This window comes from Hyaena hyaena, unplaced genomic scaffold, assembly GCF_003009895.1.
Source record: "Hyaena hyaena isolate Hyena2069 unplaced genomic scaffold, ASM300989v1 scaffold_1073, whole genome shotgun sequence".
NCBI classification, from domain to species: Eukaryota; Metazoa; Chordata; class Mammalia; order Carnivora; family Hyaenidae; genus Hyaena; species Hyaena hyaena.
In genome coordinates, this window is record NW_024081709.1 from 223,629 (window position 1) to 246,384 (window position 22,756).

At 39.1% G+C, this 22,756-nt stretch overlaps 1 protein-coding gene across 6 annotated transcripts in view; it reads right to left on the reverse strand.

The window, feature by feature from the left end:
* Positions 1-768: 768 nt before the first annotated feature.
* LMO7 (LIM domain 7) overlaps positions 769-22,756 on the reverse strand; it is a 197,155-nt gene continuing 175,167 nt past the window's right edge. For 4 of the 6 annotated variants that reach the window (XM_039222184.1, XM_039222182.1, XM_039222186.1 and 1 more), the window contains 14 exons: positions 21,845-22,032; positions 20,781-20,841; positions 18,825-18,881; positions 16,909-16,934; positions 16,526-16,630; positions 15,675-15,767; positions 14,903-15,240; positions 13,972-14,037; positions 11,861-11,913; positions 9,377-9,590; positions 5,889-6,170; positions 4,111-4,219; positions 2,883-2,985; positions 769-1,540 (listed from right to left, as the gene is read on the reverse strand). In XM_039222184.1, coding sequence (XP_039078115.1) covers positions 1,518-1,540; positions 2,883-2,985; positions 4,111-4,219; positions 5,889-6,170; positions 9,377-9,590; positions 11,861-11,913; positions 13,972-14,037; positions 14,903-15,240; positions 15,675-15,767; positions 16,526-16,630; positions 16,909-16,934; positions 18,825-18,881; positions 20,781-20,841; positions 21,845-22,032 — 1,718 coding nt within the window. In that variant the 3' untranslated portion in view covers positions 769-1,517. The remainder of the gene's footprint in view (positions 1,541-2,882; positions 2,986-4,110; positions 4,220-5,888; positions 6,171-9,376; positions 9,591-11,860; positions 11,914-13,971; positions 14,038-14,902; positions 15,241-15,674; positions 15,768-16,525; positions 16,631-16,908; positions 16,935-18,824; positions 18,882-20,780; positions 20,842-21,844; positions 22,033-22,756) is intronic. The other 2 variants (XM_039222187.1, XM_039222185.1) reach the window with 2 other exon arrangements.

Sequence of the window (22,756 nt, forward strand, 5' to 3'; positions counted from 1 at the left end):
CAAGTTGATAGTTTTGCTCAAAACATGCTAAAGTTTTATGCTCTTACATTACCATTCCAGATTTCTAAAACAAAGTACATGCTGTTGTTTTTTTTTTCTCTATAGATTTTTTATATATGTAATTTATTGTCAAGTTAGCTAACATACTATACAGTGTGCTCTTGGCTCCAGGAGTAGATTCCCGTGACTCATCACTTACATACAACACCCAGTGTCCACTCCCCCCACCGCTCCTCGACCCCCATCAACCCTCAGTTTGTTCTCTGTATTTAAGAGTTTCTAATGGTTTGCTTCCCTCTCTGTTTGTAACTGGTTTTTTTCCTTCCCTTCTCCCATGGTCTTCTGTTAAGTTTCTCAAATTCCATATGAGTGAAAACATATGATAGATTTTCTAAACTGCTATTTTCTTTTATTACTGGGGAACCAGAAGAATGAAGATTTTAACCAAATGACCCAACAATGTACTATCCATTTCACCTCTTCCCATAGAGGTGTACTGCATTCAGAAATAAGCTTCCATCGAAAAGAACGTTCTAGTTAGAGTTTTCCACTTAAAACAGTATCAAGAGTATGGTGATAATTTCATAGGGATTCACATATATCTAACTTGTCATATTGTACAGTGCAAATATGTGAAGTTGATTATATGTCAGTTTAATTCTCAGTAAAGACACTAAATAAAAAATATCAAGAAGAGCCACATACTGAAACAGGATTAAAAGGTTTGGGAGGCAGACACACACACAGAGAGAAGAAAAAGGAGAACCATTCCTTAATGCATCAGCAAGTTTATTTACAAATGCAGTGAACAAAAAGGCTTGTTAGTTCCTGGAGAAAACTTGGGATACAAACCCTGATGATTTTGTATTAATGAAAAACAGCAGCTTTCTACTGGGAACTGCTTAGAGACAATTCAGGGAAGAAAATAGAGATCTCTGTATCAAGCAAATAAAAGTTCACGTATGCTAAGAGTTTTTTTTTTTTTTTTAAGCACAATATTACACAGATGAAAAGAAGGATACAGAAAGCAAATTTTTGGGCAGATTTTACTGACATTTTCTATATGGTTCTGCATTAATTTAGTATACATTACAATAAACAGCAAATGCAATCATATATTTATATTAACTATTTCAAATAATGTTTCAGAACCTTTAAAAAAACAATAAAATAACCCTCTTCAACACACCACTAGAAAGTCAAACTAGATCATTATCATGTCAAAAAGATTTTGAAGTTCTTATTTTTCCCTTGTGCTTTTAAGATGCTGAGTTCAAAAAGTAAGTACTGTACTCTTCCCCCCATACAGAATTACCTTCTTATAAATAAACAACAACAAAAATACAAGTTCTGCCAAGATTATAATGCTCTGATGTAATCTAGAGAGGCAAAAAAAAAAAAGTGTTATCCTTTTTAAAAAAGAGCACAAAAGACATCCAACATGTATTTATAGATCTACATCGGCAGCAATCGCCTCTTCTTCTATCTGCAGCAGTGCTTTCGCAGGGAGGCTTACGTCACATGGCGGTTGGCCGTCCAGCTGATCAGGCAAGGAGAAAAAAGGAAAAGCACTTAGGACTGAGAAATACTTGCATATCGCTGCCTGCGGTACGTAGCGGTAATCACTCAGAGAATGGCCCCGTGAGGGAGAAAGAGTGACCTCGTCACTCACTCACGGTAAAGCTAGGCAAATCACAGCCTCGGTTCTAGAATTCTTTATTTATAAAAATAAACCGCTAAGCTTATAGAAATAAGTTACACTCAACTCTCTATTATTTGTACTGGAGGAGAGAAAAGGCATGGGCAATTTTCCCCTGAAGATTCCAAAGATCTAATATATTTGGCTTGGGAATTTGATGAAAGAGAGAAAAGCGCACACACATACACACACTCCCGCCATTACATGCCCAGCCTTGCCACTCTCCACCCTCAGGGGTCGCATCCAGAGAACGACTGAATGTCGGGGAGAGAAGGCTCACAACCCACTGACAGATAAAAGAGAGTTGACTGAGCTGAAACCGTTTTCAAAGCACTCTTCACATAAAGGGCCATATAAATACCTCAGAGTTCAAAAGCAAATGGTTTTGCTGATACCACTTGTAACACCCTTTCACAATAAGGAAGAAACACATGTTACCAGCATCAAGGTTCAAAATATAAACAGCAGTGATGGTTGTCTTTATGTGTCTATAAACAATATGCAATCTATTTGTGCTATCTTATGTTTTATAACACACAAAAACATGATTAGACACAAACCAGCATGTGAAGTTTTTGAAAAACTCAAGTTTTTCCAAAAATGACACTGAAACACTAAATAATCAGAATAAATGTTCTACTTTTAAAAAATATTGTATATATGGATATATGACTGTATAGCAACAAAGCATAAACTGACTATCCTTTATCACCTTTTTAAAACCACAGTTTTGAAAGTTGGTCATGTTCTGAGTTATGGGCTGAGTCACATAACCAAAGCCACTGTTAGCTAATGATGAGGGACCACCTCTTTGCCAAAAAAATAGCTTTCAGTCTACCCGGAAGAATCATTATAACTATCTGTTTTGGTTTGTTGATATCTTCAGCTTATTAGAAGTTTCTCCAAACATGGAGCAGACAGCACAGGATGCCATCCTGACTCAGGCATGCTACCCTTTCCAATTCCTTGCTGCCCCCCTCCCCGGCCCCACCAGAGTGTGGCTGGGATTGGAGCACTGGCCCACTCACCGCACCCTCTTTGAAGGAGACACACTAAGATCCCTAAAGCCTGACATCTAAGGCAGGGAGCTTGAGGGAGATGTGGGTGCAGGTTCAGGGAAATGCACGGGAACCCGTGGTCTCCTTAGAAGACAAGAGATTTTCTCTCTGATTTGCTCTCTTACATTTGAATCTGAGATAGCAGTCATTGCAGTACAGTTGGTGGCTTCTGATTCGGACTTCGGCTCCTGAGGAAGAGCCTCCGAGGTCACGCTCACAGGCCACACACTGAGGAACGAGAAAGAACCACCACAGTCAGTCAGCTCGGGAAGTCTTAGGGCCACTATTAGGTAAAAATAAGAAAAGACTGAGCAGAATGCAGCTTCTAAGCTCTTAGATACATTTCAGCAGAGGGGAAATAAAAAAGCCCAAAAGACAATTAGTAGATTAAAATCAAGTCGGCCAGACAAGATATTAAAGAATTCTTAAGTCCAATTTTAAGAGCCAAAGTGATCATTCATCCTAAATACACCAAAAGAGTAAAAGTGATTTGCCGATTGGCTTGGAATAATTTAGTCTTCATTTCTTGCAGGGGAATGTGAGTGGATAGATAAGGCAATGCATGAACCAGTGAAGTGAATGAGGAGTGGGTTCTGGCACTTTCCTCTGGGGTGGGGAGGCAACTCCCCACTGCACCAGGCTGGCAAGTATTTGCACATGGTGCTTCCACTTCAAGGCTGCGTATATTGGATCCACGTGTTCAAACACTAATTACTTTGACTCATTCTGTTCTGCTCAGGAACCGCTCAAGCCAGCAATACACAGGCTTAAACAAGCTGTGGTCTGTGGGACTCTACGAATAAGAACCAGAGTCTCTTTTTGGCCCAAAGCAAGTTCTAGAATCACATAGATGTGTCTCTAAAGATAGGTGTTGCAAAAAAAAAAAAAAAAAAAGTAATTACAGGCTTAGTTCTTATGTGCAAAACCCCACCAGGTGTAAGCAGGCATTGTAGCTATAAAAATATTTACAATGTTCTTCTTCACATACTTCTCCCTAGTAAAGCTAAGCTTTCAGACACTTAGAATTGCATGTCCCCATGCTCTTAATAACACTGGTAAATTTTATTTCATGTATGCCTATGACAGCATGTTTAAGGAAGCATTTATGAGCTGTAAATTTTACTTCTAGAATCTTAACAGATTGGAGGCCAGTAGTGCATAGTGTTTCTGGACTTAATTTTTGAGACTACTTCAAGATTTGAGAACAGGCGATTTGCGATTCAAAGTGCAGCACAGACTGACGCAGGTAGCACGGAATTTTGTTAGTGACACATCCACACCCAGCGCGCAAAGAAGCCATGCGCTCTCCAAGCAAAGCTTTGCGGGCCTGCAGGCTGTCTGTCTCCGTCTCACCTTAAAACAATGCAAATGATAACAAAGACCCAGGGACTCGATGATCATGGCGGCTCCTTTGCCCAGAATGTTATTACAGTAGGAGCACACGCGCTTCCCACTGACTGACCTAGACACGGAACAAGAATGGAAGGGAGGCTTTCATCTGCTCAGATCAAGGTTACTTCAAATCACACTCTGGCATTAACATTAATAATTTCTTAAGAACGTATGTATCTGTGGGAGGAGAACAGTCACCAGACAATCAAAGTATGCTACGTTGTACCTTGAAGGGTCTCCATGGTGGTTCTGAAACCCTCAAAACTTATTCATACAAATGAACAATTTCAGTGTAATTAGTCCATTCCATACTTTCTGACATTACTCTCCTTAGATCACATCTCTTCTACCATCTCAACCTTGTTTTCCCAGCCTCTTTCTCACTCTCTTGCTATTCTCCTTGCACAGAAGTCCCAGTGCTTTCCTGACTGTGCCTCTGGCTTCCAGGACACCTCTGGGAGACTGCGAAGACAGCTGGCTGACATCTACCATTTACATAAGTAAGGAGGGGTTCCACTTTCCCTTGGATGCATGTCTATCCTGCCCCAGGTGGGAAGGTAAAGGTCACTTCTTACCATCACATCCCATAGTACTAGCATAGTAGTGACACTGAAAGTGCCTCACTGCTGAGTGCCGCCTCCCAGACAGAGACATTTCCGGGGCAGAAAAGTCAACAGCCCATCTCCCATCTGCTCTCATAGGGCAGAGCTCTCAGATAAGTAAGCGCACACTCTCTCCTCTGCCTTCCTCCCACTCCACAGCCTTCAACTCTCCCCCCTCCATTTACCACAAATCCATACCCCTTCTTAATTCAAAACTCCATAATACACACATTAGAGCTCCTGGAACAAGTAACATTATTTTAGATGGATATGTCTTAACAAAATCCCTCATTTGATAGCTAAAAAATATCCCAATATTAATCACTGTTTTTACTTTTCAGTATTTCATCTGCAATGGAAAGTACTATATGCCTAAAACTACCTTCAGAGAATACACATGGCTTCCTGAAGCATTGGGGCCTGTGCAGAGGATAATAAGCCTCAAAACTCAACATGTGCTGATGTTTGAGTTTTACTCCACATCAGAAGACAAGTTGAGTCAAGACCTATGGTTATAACTCTTAGCCAGTTCCTGCAGCATATAACCTACAGAACTCGGTTGATGTAGTTGGCCAACTACATAAAACACTAGCAATGATTTGAAAACCAAAAACAAAAAAAGCAGTATCTAACTACTTAACATTTTTTTTAATCCAGCTTGTTAAAAGTTGCATAGACCATGGAGCTGGGTTATAATGCTTTCCTTTTACACTCAGTTCCTATAAAAAAAAGAGTTTTCATTATAGTCTCCATAAAAGTCAAACATTTTACGAAACTGCTCTTACTCATAAATTTCAAGTGCATTCACAAGTTCCTGTATACTTTTATGCTTCCACCTTAAGAACTACACAAGTACATGTGTATGGACCCCAAGCAAAAGCAACCGAGACAGTGGCAATGAAGCATGTGTTTTAAAGGTCTCTGGTGGCTTTCAGGAAACCCATTTTTCTTTACAGGAAACCCATAAATGCTCCTAGGGCAGCATGGAAAGCTATTAAGAAAACCTTAATTGATTTTGGTAAAGGAACACTGAATTTGACAGATTCTAAAAGGTTTGGTTTTGGTTTTCATCAGAAAACTTGGACGAGACGTTGGGGAATTTTTAATGAAACAATACCCCAGGACTAAGGTTCTCACCTGTTACGCAGCTGGGAGCCTGGCTGCGGTGCTGAAGAAGAATGGCTGCGAGGTGTGGGAGAAGGTGCGGTGGTGGTCTTCAAAGAACTAACTGAAGGAGGGGGGATGCTAGAGGATGGATTCCACATGTAGGCACGGTTTGACGTAGACACCAGCTGAGGTGGTGGGCGACTGAAGTCTTGAACGGAGAAGGAAGCATGGACTCCTGACGACTGATTGAGCCAAGGGGATGGTTTCCAAGAATTGGATCTTGGGGAGTCCAGGTTATCTAGAGATTCACCTCTGAAACACACAAAGGGTTAATTAAGATTATATAATACATTCAACTAGAATCTATCATTACAGTCACTAAAATATCCACCTTATATATTTTCTAAGTATGTATTATTAGTCTAGCAAGTCCAGTTACATATAAAGTTACCATTAATAGCAGAAGTTCCTTTTCATAGAATCATGATGTTTCATATTCCATTAATCTTCATTTATTTTTATTTACTTGGTGCTTAGATAAAATAAAAAACACCAACATGGAAAATACTAATTTTTTAATAAACTGCTACATTCCTCCTTTAAATATTTAGCTGATTAGACATATGAATCTTAAATTTTAAAACTGAATCAAAACATACCATTTTAGACACTTATATCTATCGGGTATTAGACTAAACACACTTATTTTTCACACACTATATGCGACTTTTTTTTTTTTTTTTTATATCTCACAGAGCTAACTTGTTCATAGGAAAAAGAGCTAGTTGGTAGTGGAACTGGCTTTCAACAGTGTTTTTCTGATCCAATAGAAATCTGGACCATTCCTACCATGCAGCCCTCATTCACTCACCACTCCAAACCCTGAATTTAATCAACTGTTCAACGTCTGTCTTATGGAAGCATTCACCAGCCACTCCTTTAAAGTGAGGATGCATTTAATATAGAATTTAGCTCACAAGCTGATTTAAATACAACTTCTGGAAAATCTCTTTTAAACAAAGTCAAGTGTTTACATTAATTCTGATCTACAAAAGTCTACTCCAAATTAGAAATGGCTGATTTCTAACAGGTCAATTTTGGTATTACATTTAGAACTTTATCTCTTATCCCAAGTTTAAAATATGTATTTTTCTTTTACAATTAGAGAAGTCCTACATCATTGTGATGAAAAGGACCCAAGTAGTATAGAAGGGTATCTGAGGAATGAATAAAGTCTCCCCACCACCACCACCCTCACTTACCACCATTTACCTGTCTTAATTCTCAGAGGTAACCACTGTTGACTTCTAGACTTTTCTGTTTACATACAGAGTTACATACAGATACAAATTTACATAAGTATGGCCATGTCTAAATACGTATGTAATGTGTTTATGTGTTTGACATTCCTAACCAACTGGGATTATTCTATAACAACTCTTCATAACTTACTTTATTCCATGTAATATGTATTATATTAGAATTATCTTCACGTCGGTTCATGTGATAGACAGTACTTGAGAGGCGCCCACTGAGACATCCTCCCAGGATCCATGCCATTGTGAGGTCCCCTCCCAATGAGTTTCTGCTTGACCACGTGACATACTTGCACATGGGGGCTTATCCTCCTGAAAGGTTTCCTCTTTGAATCCGGATGCCATGTCATGAGGCAGCCCAAGCAGCTATGGGAGAGGCCCATGGGGGAGCAGAGGCTCCCAACCGATAGCTCCCGATGAGCTCTTGGTACAGCAACTGCATCAGGGGTCAGCAAATTAGAGCCTACTGTCAGGATATGCACAAATCATGAGCTAAGGGTATTTTTTATTTTCAAACAGTCATAAAAAAACAACAAAGAATATGTGACAGACACTAATGTGGCCTACGAAGTCAAAATGATTTACTATCTGGTCCTTCACCGGCCTCCCCCCCAAAAATTGCCAACGCCAGCTCAAAAGGGTTGTACAAGTGCCCCAACCAACATCATTCAAAGTGCTGCCTGGTCAGTTGTGATAAGAATTGTGATGAGGTAGGGGCGCCTGGGTGGCTTAGTCGGTTAAGCGTCCGACTTTCGCTTAGGTCATGATCTCGCGGTTCGTGGGTTCGAGCCCCGCGTCGGGCTCTGTGCTGACTGCCAGCTCAGAGCCTGGAGCCTGTTTCAGTCTGTGACTCCCTCTCTCTCTGACCCGCCCCTGCTCACGCTGTCTCTCTCTCTCTCCTAGAAATAAAAATAAAACATTAAAAAAAAAAATTAAAAAAAAAAAAAAGAATTGTGATAAGGTAGAATATTACCCAACCCTAAAAGAATGAAAGGGACATTGCTATATCATAGAGCACTTCAACACTGAGTGAGTTTATCAATGTGTCAGTATTTATTTAGCAAGAACTAAGCACACTCTTATTAATATATATTCTGGTTCTTTTTTTTTTTTTTTTTTGCTATTGCTAATAATACTTAAGTGTATATCCTTTGGTCTCTCTTTTGCATATTTATCCAAATACATTGAGAAGATAAAGTGCCAGAAATTAGGTAGCTCACATGGTTACATACATAAAAACTTTTGCTTAATAAGCACTGGTTAACTTTCCAACTAGGAACAAGAATTCCTGTTTCCTTATACCACTGTTAAGACTAGATTGAGTTAGTCAGTATTTAACCCTCTACAATATAAGGAGATACACCATTGTTGTCCTAGGAGTAGAGCTAACCTTTTGTATGTTTACTGACTTTTGCTTTTTCTGTGAAATAATCTGTTCATACCACCTGTCTATGTTGCTATAAAGTTGTCACGGTTTATTTACTGATTTATGAAAGTTACTTGTATATTGAGATAATTAGTCCTTTGTAATGTGTTCCAAATTGTCCTCAGCTTGTCACCTGTGAAAATACTTAATAAAAGTAGCTTCTATATTTATTTACCAAAAAGACATCTTTCAAAATGTTCATCTTCTCATTTTCAGTTAATTTATATCTATATATTTTCCTTAAAATTAAAAAATTGGGTTTCACACTGTGTAAATACTATTATCATGATTCCAGTTGAACCGTTATCTCATTATATACAAGCTGACTTAATTTTCTCTTTCAGTTCAGCAGCCAAGGAAGGACAAAGAGCAGCATAAATTATTTAAGTGCCTGAACTGTACTTCAGAATTCCACATCCACCTTTGCAACCCATTAGCCATGTGGTTTTGTCCAAGTGTGTTCTGGCTTGAGCCACAGGCTCTTTATATGGAAAAAGAGAATTACCATCCCTGCCTCAAAACATTTTCCCCAGAGGAAGTCAGACGATGTGGACAAAGTAACTGGCATATGTCTGGACCTCAAATAAGCGCTTGAACATGTGCCCAGTCGTATTCACTGTGAATTTAAAAGATTAAAAAAAATGTTGATTTCCACTAAATCTTAGATAAGAAAAAATACTACGACATCTTTCCTGTCCAAAGTAACCCGCCTGTCCAGAAATTAAATATTTGCCTCACAGTACAGAAGAGGAAATAACTCCTAAAAAGTCTCGCACCTTCTCATGATCCCGGGCAAACAAATGGGCTCTTTGTTGACACTGGAACTACGCTGTCGGATCCAGCTGTTGTCATTGAGAAGGGACGTTCTCTTCCTCATTTCTTGAAGGATTTGTTGTCTCTCCAACTCTGCTTCTGACGGGACCGGATCCTTCTTGGAGCTCCTCTGTGATGAGCTAGTGCTCCCAATTCGGTCCAAATATTTATTGCTTCCTAAATTAAAGACATATCAAAAGCTGCAGGATTAGCACATTATAAAAAAAAAAAAAAAAAGAGGGTGAATAGGGGATACATCTCCAAATACAATGTAGCAAATAATAGGACATTGTGCACACATGCTACCATCAGTTCTCAAGAAGACTGCTGCATGAGGACCCAGAAGGAAGTCCGCTATTCGGGCCGAGTCCAGTCCCACACCCAGAGGGACTCTCCCTGGGGAGAGGAAGACATATATGCCTGCATTTTCAGCTGACATGACTCAAGCCTTCATGGTGGAAGTTCGAGAATAAGTCATGATCAAATTGCAGGAACGAGAGCACATTCAATCACTGAAATAGCTTTTGTGAAATTGAAAAGTATTCAAGTAACCCAAATACTAACCAAGGAATGTTATCAGATTTGTTTGTCCTCTAAGAAACTGCCAAAGCTATAATTTGGATGTTGACTATATGAATGACAATTAAGTGAGGTTTTATCCTGAAGGTTCTGTCTCATTGGATATGCTGATTAATTTCTGATTTGGGCAAAACATCCTTAACTTTGAAGTATTCTCCTCCTTTTAATTTGGCTTAGGAAATTTCATCTCAGGATTTGTTTCCTTTCACTTTCCACATTTACCACTGTTGTCAATTTTTCAAAATTCATGGTGCATCTCTGCATTAGTTCATCTTTCAATAAGCAGTGAACAAGGCCCCACTTTTCTCATACATTTTCTCATACCTACATTTACATTTATGTATGCATACAGATTATCAGTTTGGTCAGATTTTAAATTAAACATTTTCTATTTCAGAAGTGCCTTATTGGCATAACTGAGTTTTTCAATAAAATATTTCATTTCATTAGTTCCACTGCCTGCTATGCAGGAGCTTACAGTTAGCAAAGGGAAGAAAGCAACAGTGAGGACTGAAATACTTAAAGTTTGATTTTAATTCAGGCGGAAAAGAAACTCAGAGATCCAAACAGGGAAGAACAGAGGAAGGAGATCAGAAAGCATGTGATAAACTGGGAACTGGGAAACAGAAAATTTTGGTGTTAGATATGGGTTCCTAACAGGAAAAACAGCAAAACAGCTGGAAATGTAAATTAGGACCAGATAATGGAAGGTCCCATGTGTTAAGGAGAAGGAGGTGATCATAGAACCTAACAGAAACTGAATTCTACAAGATTTAACCAGAGGTTACATACTAGGCCCCCTTAGGCCTATAGATGTGTTGTTTGGCTCACAGAGGGTTTTAAACTTTGTTTATCCTTGTCAGCACTGAAAACATTAAAAAAATGCAGATTTTCATGTTAACTTCCCTTTTACAACAGAAACAGTTGGCCCTCACAGGCTTGCACCCTCCCACAATGCCATAGCAGGCTGGAGCCAGGAAGTGGCTATCCATCAGTGGGCATGCATCAAATTCACCTCAATCCTCATTTGGACCTTCATTCTTTCATATAACTGCCCAGCACCCTGCCTATCCAAAGCCTGATATACAAAGCCTGCTTTAAAATATGTTTCATGCTTGGGTTTTTTTCCCCCTCAGTTATATAATTTCAGCTACATGCAAAACTTCCTTTTTATTAATTTTTTAATGTTTATTTCTTTTTGAGAGAGAGCATGAGCAAGAGCATGAACAGGGGAGGGGCAGAGAGAGAGAGGGAGGCAGAATCTGAAGCAGCCTCCAGACTTTGAGCTGTCAGCACAGTGCCCTGCTTAGGGCTCGAACCCACAAACCATGAGATCATGACCTGAGCCAAAGTCAGATGCTCAACTGACTGAGCCACCCAGGCACGCCACATTCATTCCCAAAAGCACATTTGATACTAACAATATCAGGTTCCAGCTCATTTTTTGCCCAAGTTAGTGAAATAATTATCATTTTGGACTTTGGGACATCTTGGCACTTAAATGTACAATTTCAAATTTATAAACAATTTGTAAGTCCCCTGGTATTCTGCAGAAAACGTTTCTGTCCCATGTTCTTGGCTGCAAGATTAAATCTACACAAAACTATCAGCAACACATGATCAGCCCACGTTTCATTAGCTATGTAAAACCATTTTAATCTCTCATAACTCTCTCCATTATAAGGTAAAGCCAGAATAATCACAAGATAGTTTTGTTTTTATACACAAATGCTAAAAATACTTGGTATTTTACTTATGTAATCTTAATGAATCTGAAATAGATTGACTTTAAAATACTGATCATAGCATATGATAGCATAAACAAGCCACTTTGCTGAGGAATTTGGGGGAAAAGTTCACACGTTTACCATTTTTATTTGTAGGGTAATCATTCAGTTCAGTAGTAGATCTGGATTTATTCCTACAACACAAAATACAACATGTTATAGACACCTCATTAAGAACATCTTTTTTACATTTACGATGTAAGAGTATCAAAAAGATTGGGTTTTAAATCAGTTGATTTATTTCCTATGTCTGTTGAGAGCAACATTTATTTTCACACTAAGGAATGTTTCATGTTGTACAAGGTAGCAGAAAACAGCGATGTCTGTAAATGAGAAAAGAGCTTGATGCTAGAAGCAGATATAAACGTGAAGATCCTCTCCTGTTTGTACGATGATCATTCGCCTATGATTTTTGGCCAATCTGTGTACTTTGATTCTCTTCCAGATCTTGGTCTCACAGGCTATACCAGATATCAGATCACCGAACATCACACTGTCCCACTTCCTTCATGCTGCCCAAGGGTCAAGAAAATGACTTTTTGGATACTAGGGTACTTACTCCGAAACAGCCACTGGCCAAATGCTATCTTAGCTGCACAAAGAGGTACTCACACGTGCTGGCAAAGGAACCTCTGAAGTTACCTGACTTTGTAATGGCAACATTTAGGCTTCCGTACCAACCCATGCTGGTCTCATTCTCACTCTTCAACTAAGCATAATCACTTCAAATAATAGTGGTAATAATGGCTAATATACGTTATCATACATATACATATGTATGCAGAGGACATATATGTGCATGTATACAACATATAATAATGTATACACAATAATGTATACACAATAACGTATACACAATAATGTACACACAATAACGTATCATAACTGTTAGCAAATTTCATGAATGGTTTCATTTGTATTAACAAAGAAAATACTTTTATTACAAGGTGTCCCGCCACACGCCTTAATGCCTCTAAGCCCGTGCTATATAACAAATGCCTAGCAGTATATTTTCCAGGAATTACTAAGTTTGCCTCTGCAATCTAATTATTTTCTCAAGGTAATAAGCTACATAAATAAAGATGATTTAAATGTATAAGTAAATGCACATCTTGAAAAAAAAGATACACATTTTAATGATCCATAGTTACCCAGAAGCCTTCATTATAAATAAGGCCATCCATCACTAAAACTCTTTCTAGCTTCATGTCGGCCTATTACTACCTGTATATTAACGTTCCCTATCTACTTGGCAGTCCTACCCAGTCATCCAGACTTCCAGGAGAGATGACTCTTTCCATATCTCTAAGGCAAACCTCCTAAAGAAGAAATATCAGCTCTGAAAACACAAATTAATGGTCAGACACAGGATATTTATGGACAGAGTCTATTCAGAAGTCCTTAGTGGTTTCAAAACTGCAAAGCGTTTTAAAAATTACTTTCAAACATTAAATTGAATGTTTCAGGAAATTTTAAGACATATATAAGATGTACTGGAATTGACCAGTAGCTCTCATCAAACTAAGAGAGGGCCACAATTCTCATTTCAGATGTCCACATGTGACTTCATTTTGAGTAAGCTTAGGTTGTTGCTGATAACCTCTTCAAAATAAAAATTAAGGTAGACTGCAAAAGGTGAACACAACTCTACCCGGTGTTCCTTCCCCTGGCACCGTGGCCCCTCCTACAAGTAAAGAGGTAGAGTTTTTCTCTGTCCTGCAAACTTGGGCCGGCCTGTGACTCTAGGTAATGGGATGTGGCCGAAGCATCGGTGGGCCACTTCAGAAGCTAGACTTGCAAGGTGCCCGGTGCGCTTCTTTGCTCTTCTCCTCTCTGCCCAGCCACCATGTATGCAAGCCTGCACTGGCTTGCTGGGTCTTGAGAGACACATGATCTGGTTGTTCTCACCGCCCCAGCGGACAGTCAGCCAACTCCCTGAAGCAGAGCTGCCTAGTAAATCAGCAGCACATGTATGAGGAGCCCAATCTATGAGAAGAACTGCCAATTAGAATCAGTCCAAAATACCCACAAAATCGTGTTAAATCACTAAGTTTAGGGGAGGCTGGTTGCAAGCTCTTTGTATACCACAGAAGATCCGCAGCTAAAGTCATTCCATAAAACATCTAGGCAAGCCCTCAAATATTCATCTAAACCATTATTCCACCCATAATACGATGAGATGTTCCACATACCGATCACTAGGAAGCAACCCTGGGGATTTTTCCTCTCTCTTTGGTAGATCATAGGAATCAACCGGCCTAAAAGGATAGAAGGGTTTATGGTAAAAATATCAGACTTTCGTGCCTTTCCGGAGATTGAGGAATTGATACCAAAACAATGTTATTCTAGCCTCTTTATGAGATGGTCTCTAGATGAAGAACTGAATAAGTAGTAGTATTTCAATCAATCACTGCAGAATGCACACCTACTGATACCATATTTTGCAATTCATTCATCCCACAAATGTATACTCACTATGGTTCTAGGGCTGGGTGAGAGGAGCAAACAAAACAAAAAAGTATTAAGTGTAAGTATTATGTTTCGGTGGGCAGGAAGGCCACAGACAGACAAACACATAACATAAAGCATGGTATGCGGGGAGAAGGGGTAGGGAAAAGACACGTATTTTAGATGAGGTTTTCCGGAAAGTCTGAGGAGGTGACATTTGAGCAGAGACTTAAAGAAAATGAGTAAGACAAACAGATATGTGAGGGAAGGCTTCTCCGAGCACAGGGACTAACACATGCAGAAGTCCAGGGTCAGGATGTATTGGAGAGTCTCAAGGAAGGAAAAGGAGGCCAGTATGTCTGGAATAGAAAGGATGAGGGGAAGAGTGGGAGGAAGCTACGCGGACCACAGAGCCAAGACCCAGCTCACGCGGGCCTTCTAGGCTATTACGAGGACTCGGGTGGTGTTCTAACACAAGAGGAAGCCATGTGAATAGATGTAAACAGGGAAGTAAGGTGACAGGATCAGGTATACAATTTAAAGGGTTTCCCCTGGGCTGCCTGTGTACAGAATGGATGGTAGGGATGGACCCTGCCTGCCTAGGGAGTGGGGAACGGATACAGCTAAGCCAAGCCAGCGTGAAGTACGACAGCGCCCTTCGGCTGTGGGACGAACCTTCTATACTGGTATATTCTGACTGAAGTTTCCCTCTCTCTCTCTGCCTGGTGCTTGTGCTCCTGGGCCTCCACCGGATGCTGCTTCTGTTCCTGCTCTTCCCGATTCCGTTGCTCCTCTGGTTTTGTCTCTTTCTCAAGAGCGAGTTGCTCCTGCAGCTTCTGTCTTTGCTCTTCGTCCGCACCCTGCTTTTGCTGCTGTCTCCCCTCGTCTTCTCCGGCTCGGGTTCCTTCCCGGTCAGAGGACTTGGACCCCTCACCCCAGGCGGCCTCCCAGCTGGCAACGGCAGGCTCCCGGGTGGTCAGAGGAATGCTGTTTGAGTTCAGGACCATCAGTTCCTAGGTGACCAGGGAGAAAAAGACACCCATCCAGATCTGTGCATTTCTATGACTTCATAAAGAGAGATCTAAATTCAGTTTTCATAAAGAGAGATCTATATTCGGTTTTGGAGACTTATTGTAGTTGGCCTGGAGTTCCACTCGGAATGATGTGAAAAGGTTTCTTGCTAACAAAGCCATATGTGGGTGACAGAGACAGACGTGAGAAGAGAAAGATGCAGTTAGAGTCGATTAACACAATTATTTAATGATACACTAGAGAAACTAGGAGACACGTTGAAACATCAAAGCAAAATTCTCACAAATGAAAGCTCAATGTATTTTTCAAAGAGCTTACGGAAGTGATTATGTGGCAAAAGCCAGGTGAAATATAGTATCTTCCATTTTTCAGCTAACTTCACCAAGACAGAGAATACAGCATGGTCCAACACTACCTCATTCAAGTACTTGTAATTCTCTCTCTCAGCTTCCTGCTTAGCCCTTTGCCACTCTTCCCTGAGTTTCTCCTGCTCACGTTGATATTTTTCCTATAAGAAGAGACAGCATATTAGTTAATTAGTTAATTAACAGGTTAATGATGTTAAACAGGATCTTTTTCACTAGTATTTTCTAGCTCTACTCTTCATCTCAATCTTTAAAGGCAGTCATATTATTTTAACCAATAGGACTTTCATCCCTAAAGTACAAAATAGCTTATATTGGGATGTCTGGGTGGCTCAGCTGCGTAAGCGTGTTCCTGATTTTGGCTCAGGTCATGACCTCACGGTTTGTGGGATTGAGCCCCATATCGGGCTCTGTGTTGACAGCATGGATTCTGCTTGGGATTCTCTCTCTCTCTCTAAACAAACAAGTAAACTTAAACAAATAGCTTATATCAAATTAAAATGCAGTCTCAGGGAAGAGTAGATACTCAAAACTGAGTCTACAGCCACCCTTTGCCACAGCTGTAATGGATTACAGCCTCTAGCTAGCAAGGGGGACTAGACTTCTCTGCAGCAGAATGGACACACAGCATAAAGGGTGTAAGTCCTTACAACACATATACCTCCCACGTGTAAGAAATCCACAAAACTGCAGTGCCTTCTTCTAAAAAATACACAGGGTGAATAATTATTTTAAAGGGAAGACTGAGAGAGCTTGAAATGTAGCTAACACAAGATGTGCTGCCTATCCAAAGACTTGTTAATTATGAGGTTATTAGCATTTAATTTTTTTTTTTTTTAATTTGCATCGTGACGCTGGTTGACACGGACCGTTTCTGGGGGCCCGCATTGTTCTGCTCTACCTGCAGCAGGCGGTCTTGTTCCTTTTGCCACCGCTCCTGCCGCTTCCGCTCCTCCTCTTGATCCCATGCCCAGCGACTCGGGGCACTGAGGGTCGGAACTGGAAGCTAACCAGTCAGAAGAGAAGATGTGCAAACAAAGAACACATGACATCACTGAGTCGCCTACTGAAGCACTCTCGCTAACATGAATTATTCATACCACCCTTTGCCTAAGCAGTACCACAGGAGGCTTGGCTTTTTATTTCAAAACAGGTCTTTCCAATTTGGAAAGATTGTTCCTTGATAAATTCTTATGCAACTGAAAATAAGCGATGCTACTAGGTGCTAATTCAGTCCCACCAAGGTCACTTCATTTATTCGAAAAACAAATGAACGCTACTTACATCAGGAACCACAGAATCGGAGCTTCCTGTATTGCAGCATGTGGGAAAGGAAGAAAAAAGTAAGTTTTTTCACTTCTGTGAAATAATTCTTTTCAGAAAGTCTTATTAGCTGTTTCTATGCCAGTATACTAAGGGACGTCAATGGCTCTTTTAAAACCACAGCAGTATCTCAGTTTTTCTCTCTAATTTCATCTGCTCGTTATTCACCTTCCAAAGTCAAAGTCATTTAAAAAGAGAGAGAGAGAGAGAAACTGTGGATGCCAAAGGTGAACCCTAGCTCCTGCTTCTAGAGCTGGATAGATGGTGTGTTCTAAAGAGGTTTCAGGGTTCTTTTATGAACAGACTCGTAGCATGTCATAGCTCAGCCTAATAGGGGGGAATAAGAATTTCAAGTGTTACAACATCTAGAAATCCAAATTTTTACTTGTCACTATTCAATTATGATGTGACCGCTCCCATCACATTTTCCAGGTCTCCTTGCTAATAAACTACTTTCCTTAAGACCCCAAAACACATGTTCAAGAAACCTATCCCTTTCCTCTCCTATTACTTGAAGCACAGGTATTCAAACTTCATGTGTAAACCTATGGGCCTAATATCATTCTTATTATTCTTAAGGGGCTTACATAAATATGTGTCTATATGTAGGACAAGGATTATAAACAAGTAAGCACATTTCATGAAATGTACTATCATATAGTATTTGTTTAATTTTCCTGAATCCTTATCTGTCCAGTAAATTTATTCACTCACACTTTTTTTTTTTTTTTTTAAGAAAACTGCTTTGAGACTTAGGAAAATATTCTTCCCTAAAATAGCCTGTTGAAGAAAAGTGAGTGAACATTAGAATAGCCAAAGAAAAGGAATTGTTTCATTTTAGCCGGTTTGAGCTAGAAGTATCACACTGTTTCAATTAAATTACCACAGGAAAACAGGAATTTAACAAAAATGTCAAAAATGCGAAGGATACTGACACAAATAGACCTTGCACGTGCACGGCTGGTAAGCGATTCCTATTTATGGTCAAAAAGAAACTTTAGTTCACCAAAGGAAGACTAGCAGATCAAAAAAAAAAAAAAAAAAAACCCATGAGTCCAGTAAGTATACGGTAAGAAAAGCATGTAAAAGTGTTTTGATCTTAAAAGTAAGAAACAGTAACATTAGACACCAACAGCACGCTACTCTCTGTGCCATTGGATCTCAAATGTTGACGATTACTTTTAAGTCCTTGATAGCACAGCACAGCTGGAAGTGCATTCATGGGACAGGGCGTTAGACAGACGTGAGGGGGGGAGAAATGTCACACGCACAGCACATAAGGCAGAGCTGCTCAACTACACCAACACAGTGGTTCTCAAGATGCATGTTGCTGGAAGTGCCACTAGAATTTACATTTGATTTATTTCAGAGTCAATGGAGTGCTCCTATTAACACTCCAGAGCCATCATCCCAATAGCAATAAACAACTCTGCTCTTTATGAAGAGCATAGTCTGTAATCAAAAATTGGAGTTTTTATAAATATTGAACAATTGTATGTTGGTGTAATCTAATAGTATGCAATTCGTAGGAAGCAGTAAGGCATAAGTGAAGTTCCTCGTTTCTTACTGTCACCCAGTGGAAAGAAGTGTGTGTTTAACAGCATCTCAATCTTTTAATTAGAAAACCAAAAAAATAAAAAAAAAATTCAGGGGTATACAAAAGACACGCAAGGACCCATTACCACAGAGGTAGACCCATGAACTGTAAGAAAAGCCTGACGACCCTAGGAAAAGAATGGAAATGGGTTATGTTGCTTGGTCATAACTTGGACAGCCAGTTGAAAAGGCTTAGTGCCCAGCACCACAGACTACTAGGAAAGAGTAGAGAATGGCAACAATTCCATGAAAGTGCATGAATTGTTAGCTTGGTAGTTTACCTTGTTCAAAAAATTGTGATCGCCTTTTTAAGTTTTTCAAAGAAAGAGGTTCAGATGCTAGTTGAAAAATAAAAAAAAAAAAATCAATACCATGTCATTCATTTTAATCTTTCACCACTGGAAAACTCAATGTCATTTGACTAATGTCTGTAGCATTAGTTTTAAAATGACAAAACTGATGGCCGTAAAAGATACGGATTATTTCAACGTACAAAGACACATATTTTTAGAAGTCTATACCACATTCAGATTAGTGGAAGAACTAATTATTTCATTAATAAATTCTAGCAGATAGCATCATAGTCTCACAGAAGACAAATACCATTTTCCATGCTAGATCACACAGCTTTAGAGAAATGAAAACTAACATGTTTTGCTTAGGTTAATCAACCAGAAGTCTAGAAGTCCAAGGAGAACTGTTTGTGACTAAGAGTTTTCACAATGCTAAGTAAAAACTGAACTAATAAAATAGTGGGGAGGAAGAAAATAAATTAATACCCAGAGAAAGATAAAATAGAAACAAATGCCGGAAACTAAAATATTCTTCTATTTTGTCCTAGTAACATCCACTAACTTCAAGCAAATGGAGTTCAGTCAGATAAAAAAAAAAAAAAAAAAAAAGAGGAAGGAAAGAAACATTCTGACTTCTACAGATCTGTTGCAAGGTTATGGGAAATGATTATTATGCTTCAGTTTATTCATTAAATGTAAATGAAACAATTACTTGATACTAGTTGGTGCTTACTTCTCTTAACAAACCCCTCAAATGATGGGCCAGCATATAGTCCCCGTCACTTATGACGAACTCCGGGTCTTATTATCTGTTTGCTCTGCCTGAATGACTGGTAGAATAGGACCTGTACATCTTGGATTTAACATCATAAATCAAAAATAAGTCAGGTGGTGCTCCGTCCATTGAGCAGCTGACTCTTGATTTTGACTGAGATCTCACGGTTCACAGCATGGAGTCCCATGTCTGAGCGGCGGAGAGCCTACTTGCGATTCTCTCTCCCTCTCTGCCCCGCCTGCACTCGTGCTGGCTTGCACACGAGTGCACACACACTCTCTCTGTCTCTCAAAATTAATATACTTAAACAATGCCAGGTTTGCTTACAAAACTTCTTTGATTAAGAATACAGTATCAGGCAATGAAAATACAGTCACTTCTAACTATCAGAAATTTAATACAAAAACAAATCATCAATAAAGGAAAATTTATAAACTTGGTTTGGCTTTGACCTAATGCACTACGAATCGGCAAATGTAGGTGCAAAGCCGTCAAACTGCTGTGAACACCCAGCCCGACCAGAGTCTAGTTTCATGATAAAAGGAGTTTCTTCCTCTTTGGGTCTCTCTCCCTGCCTATGTGGGTCTTTATTACTTATTTTGTATGCTTACAGAATAGCACATGGCATGAGGTAACAATTATTTATGGACAGACAGAAGGAGGGAGAGAGCAGTGACTCCCTAATACAAGATCTCCCCAGATACTACACCTGCTTTGTCATTACAAATGGGTACTTTTGCTCACAACTGTTATTGCCATTTCTCTACTAAGACTAGCTGCCTATAAACATGTCCTTTGCACAACAATAAAAGGGAAAAGGAAACTTCATTCATCGTTTCAGATTTAATGAAGATTCCCTCTGCCAACATACCACTGCAAGAAGGCTAATGGCCTCAGGAAACCAGTCTTTCTTATTTGGCTTAGACACACAGGCACTCAAAGCTCCTGGACATGCTGCCAAAGCTTTGTTTGCAGTCCCTAAACTATTCAAACCCTGGAACTGAACCACCTTCCACCTGGCTGCAACTGGATCTGCATGCTAACCTTTTAGTTTCAACTTCCAGTGGGGTCATTTTTTTCTTTGACTCACTGATATTAATTTTTAGAATAGCAAAAGTTGAATGCTATGACTTCTATATTATAAATATAGTTATAATGGTGATGTTTACCTTTTGATTCAAAAGTATTACTTTCATCAGGAATTCCATTCATTTCCTTGGATTCAGTATTCTGGAAAGGATAAAATGCCAGTTAGCAACTATTTCTCCAACTGGACTTTGGGTTTAAATAGTGCATTTCCCATTGGTGAAAATATCTTAAGGTTAGTTTTTCAGGATATTAATATATTTCTTACAGCCTTTTACATAAATAGAAAATTTTTTTCATAATTCTTTAATATTTGTGGAAGGATTAATGACCATCTATCTATAAGCATGGATGACTTTAAGTTCAATCAGTCATTACTTTTCCAAGAAACATCATGTGCCAAATAATTAGTTCACTTAGCTGATATTTAAGACTAAGCAACATAAGCATATAGGACTCTTCAGCATTTAAGCATTTCTTACACAATGTAGCAGGAACTCCTTATTAGATAAAAGAGTATCTTAGGATAACAACAACTATATCTAGGGAGTCAATATAAGCATTTATTTGAAATTTTAAGTTTAACTGATACTTAGAAAAATGTCTGAGCTGCAATTATTTTTAATCAATGAATGTAACTAAGTATCTCTTAACCACATCTAAGTCTACCCTTCGAATTCACCTACACAAGAAACTAAAAATGCTTCATGAGGTTTTAAAATAAGTATAGTAATTATGTGTAATTTACCTGTGAAAACTAAAGAAAGCATAGACAAGTTACGGTGTCGAATTTTACATTATTACTACTTCACATCCACAAAGATCTGAGGAATGGGTATGATTAAGATTAGTAAGAAATACCTGTAAAACAACAGTACAGGATCTTTTGATTTTACCACTATGTAACTATTACTCTATTAATGAGTAATACCTTAGGATTGTCAAAAATATATCTTTATTCTCATTCTCATAAATTACCTTATTCAACTAAGGGTTTTTAAAGTAGCATTGAAATTGTTCAAACAAATCCTCCCCCCCCCCCCCCCCCCCCCCCCCCCNCCCCCCCCCCCCCCCCCCCCCCCCGACACACAGACTTCCTGCAGATACTTTCCTCTACACAAATACTCTCACTCCTCAAAATACTTACAGAATGCTGGAAGCTTTCTGAGAAATCAGTCGTTACTGACAGATTTGAAGATTTGTCTGAGTTGTAAATTCCAGAAGTTGTATCAATCCACTTTGTTTCAGGTGAACCTATAATTTTGGTAGCCATACTGGTGAGATTGAGGGTTTTATGCCGTATAAATGGCAGGGAAGGCTGGTCTCTGCCCCAGTCTGATTGGCACATGATGATCAAGAAATGAGTACACATAAATGTTGAAGTGGAAAGAACAAAGTTACTGAATGCACATACACAAAATGAACACATAGAAGACATACAAACAATCAGGTAGCATGTGAAAAAAGTCAAGAGTTCAGTGTTTTGACCAAGAGATCACCTTCCGAAAACACAAGGGTTAGATGATGTTAATAATGAAAAGACTAGCAAATTTGCTGAATCTTTCTGTAAACCAGAATAGAGCATTGTATTTTGGTATCATACCTTAGCAGGTAGGGGGAGGCTTAATGCCCTTCTTCCATCTAACCTCAACAACTAAGAAACACAATAATAGATGTATACTGAAAGTTCCCTGAGTATGAACAACAGGAAATAGGACCTAACATGTTCTCCCTTACACCAGTTAGTTAAGGTGCTGTAGAGAAAGTAAAATCAGAGTGTAATTCTTAATACTCAGCATTATTTTATGACTCCCAAATGCAATTACAATAGCTTTCAGTTAATATAAGCATTCAAAGTCAGTCTAGCATATGAATCAGTCAATAAAGAATGTAAATTCAGTAAATTTGCTAGTGAAGAGTTTTCAGACAGACTATTCAAGGAGGTATCATTCAAGATTTGTCTCAGCATAACCGCAAAACATCTTGAAGCCAAAAAAGTTTTAAAAACTGAGAAAAATGTTATTGAAGCAAGCTGTTAGAACCACTTGCCAAAGACCAG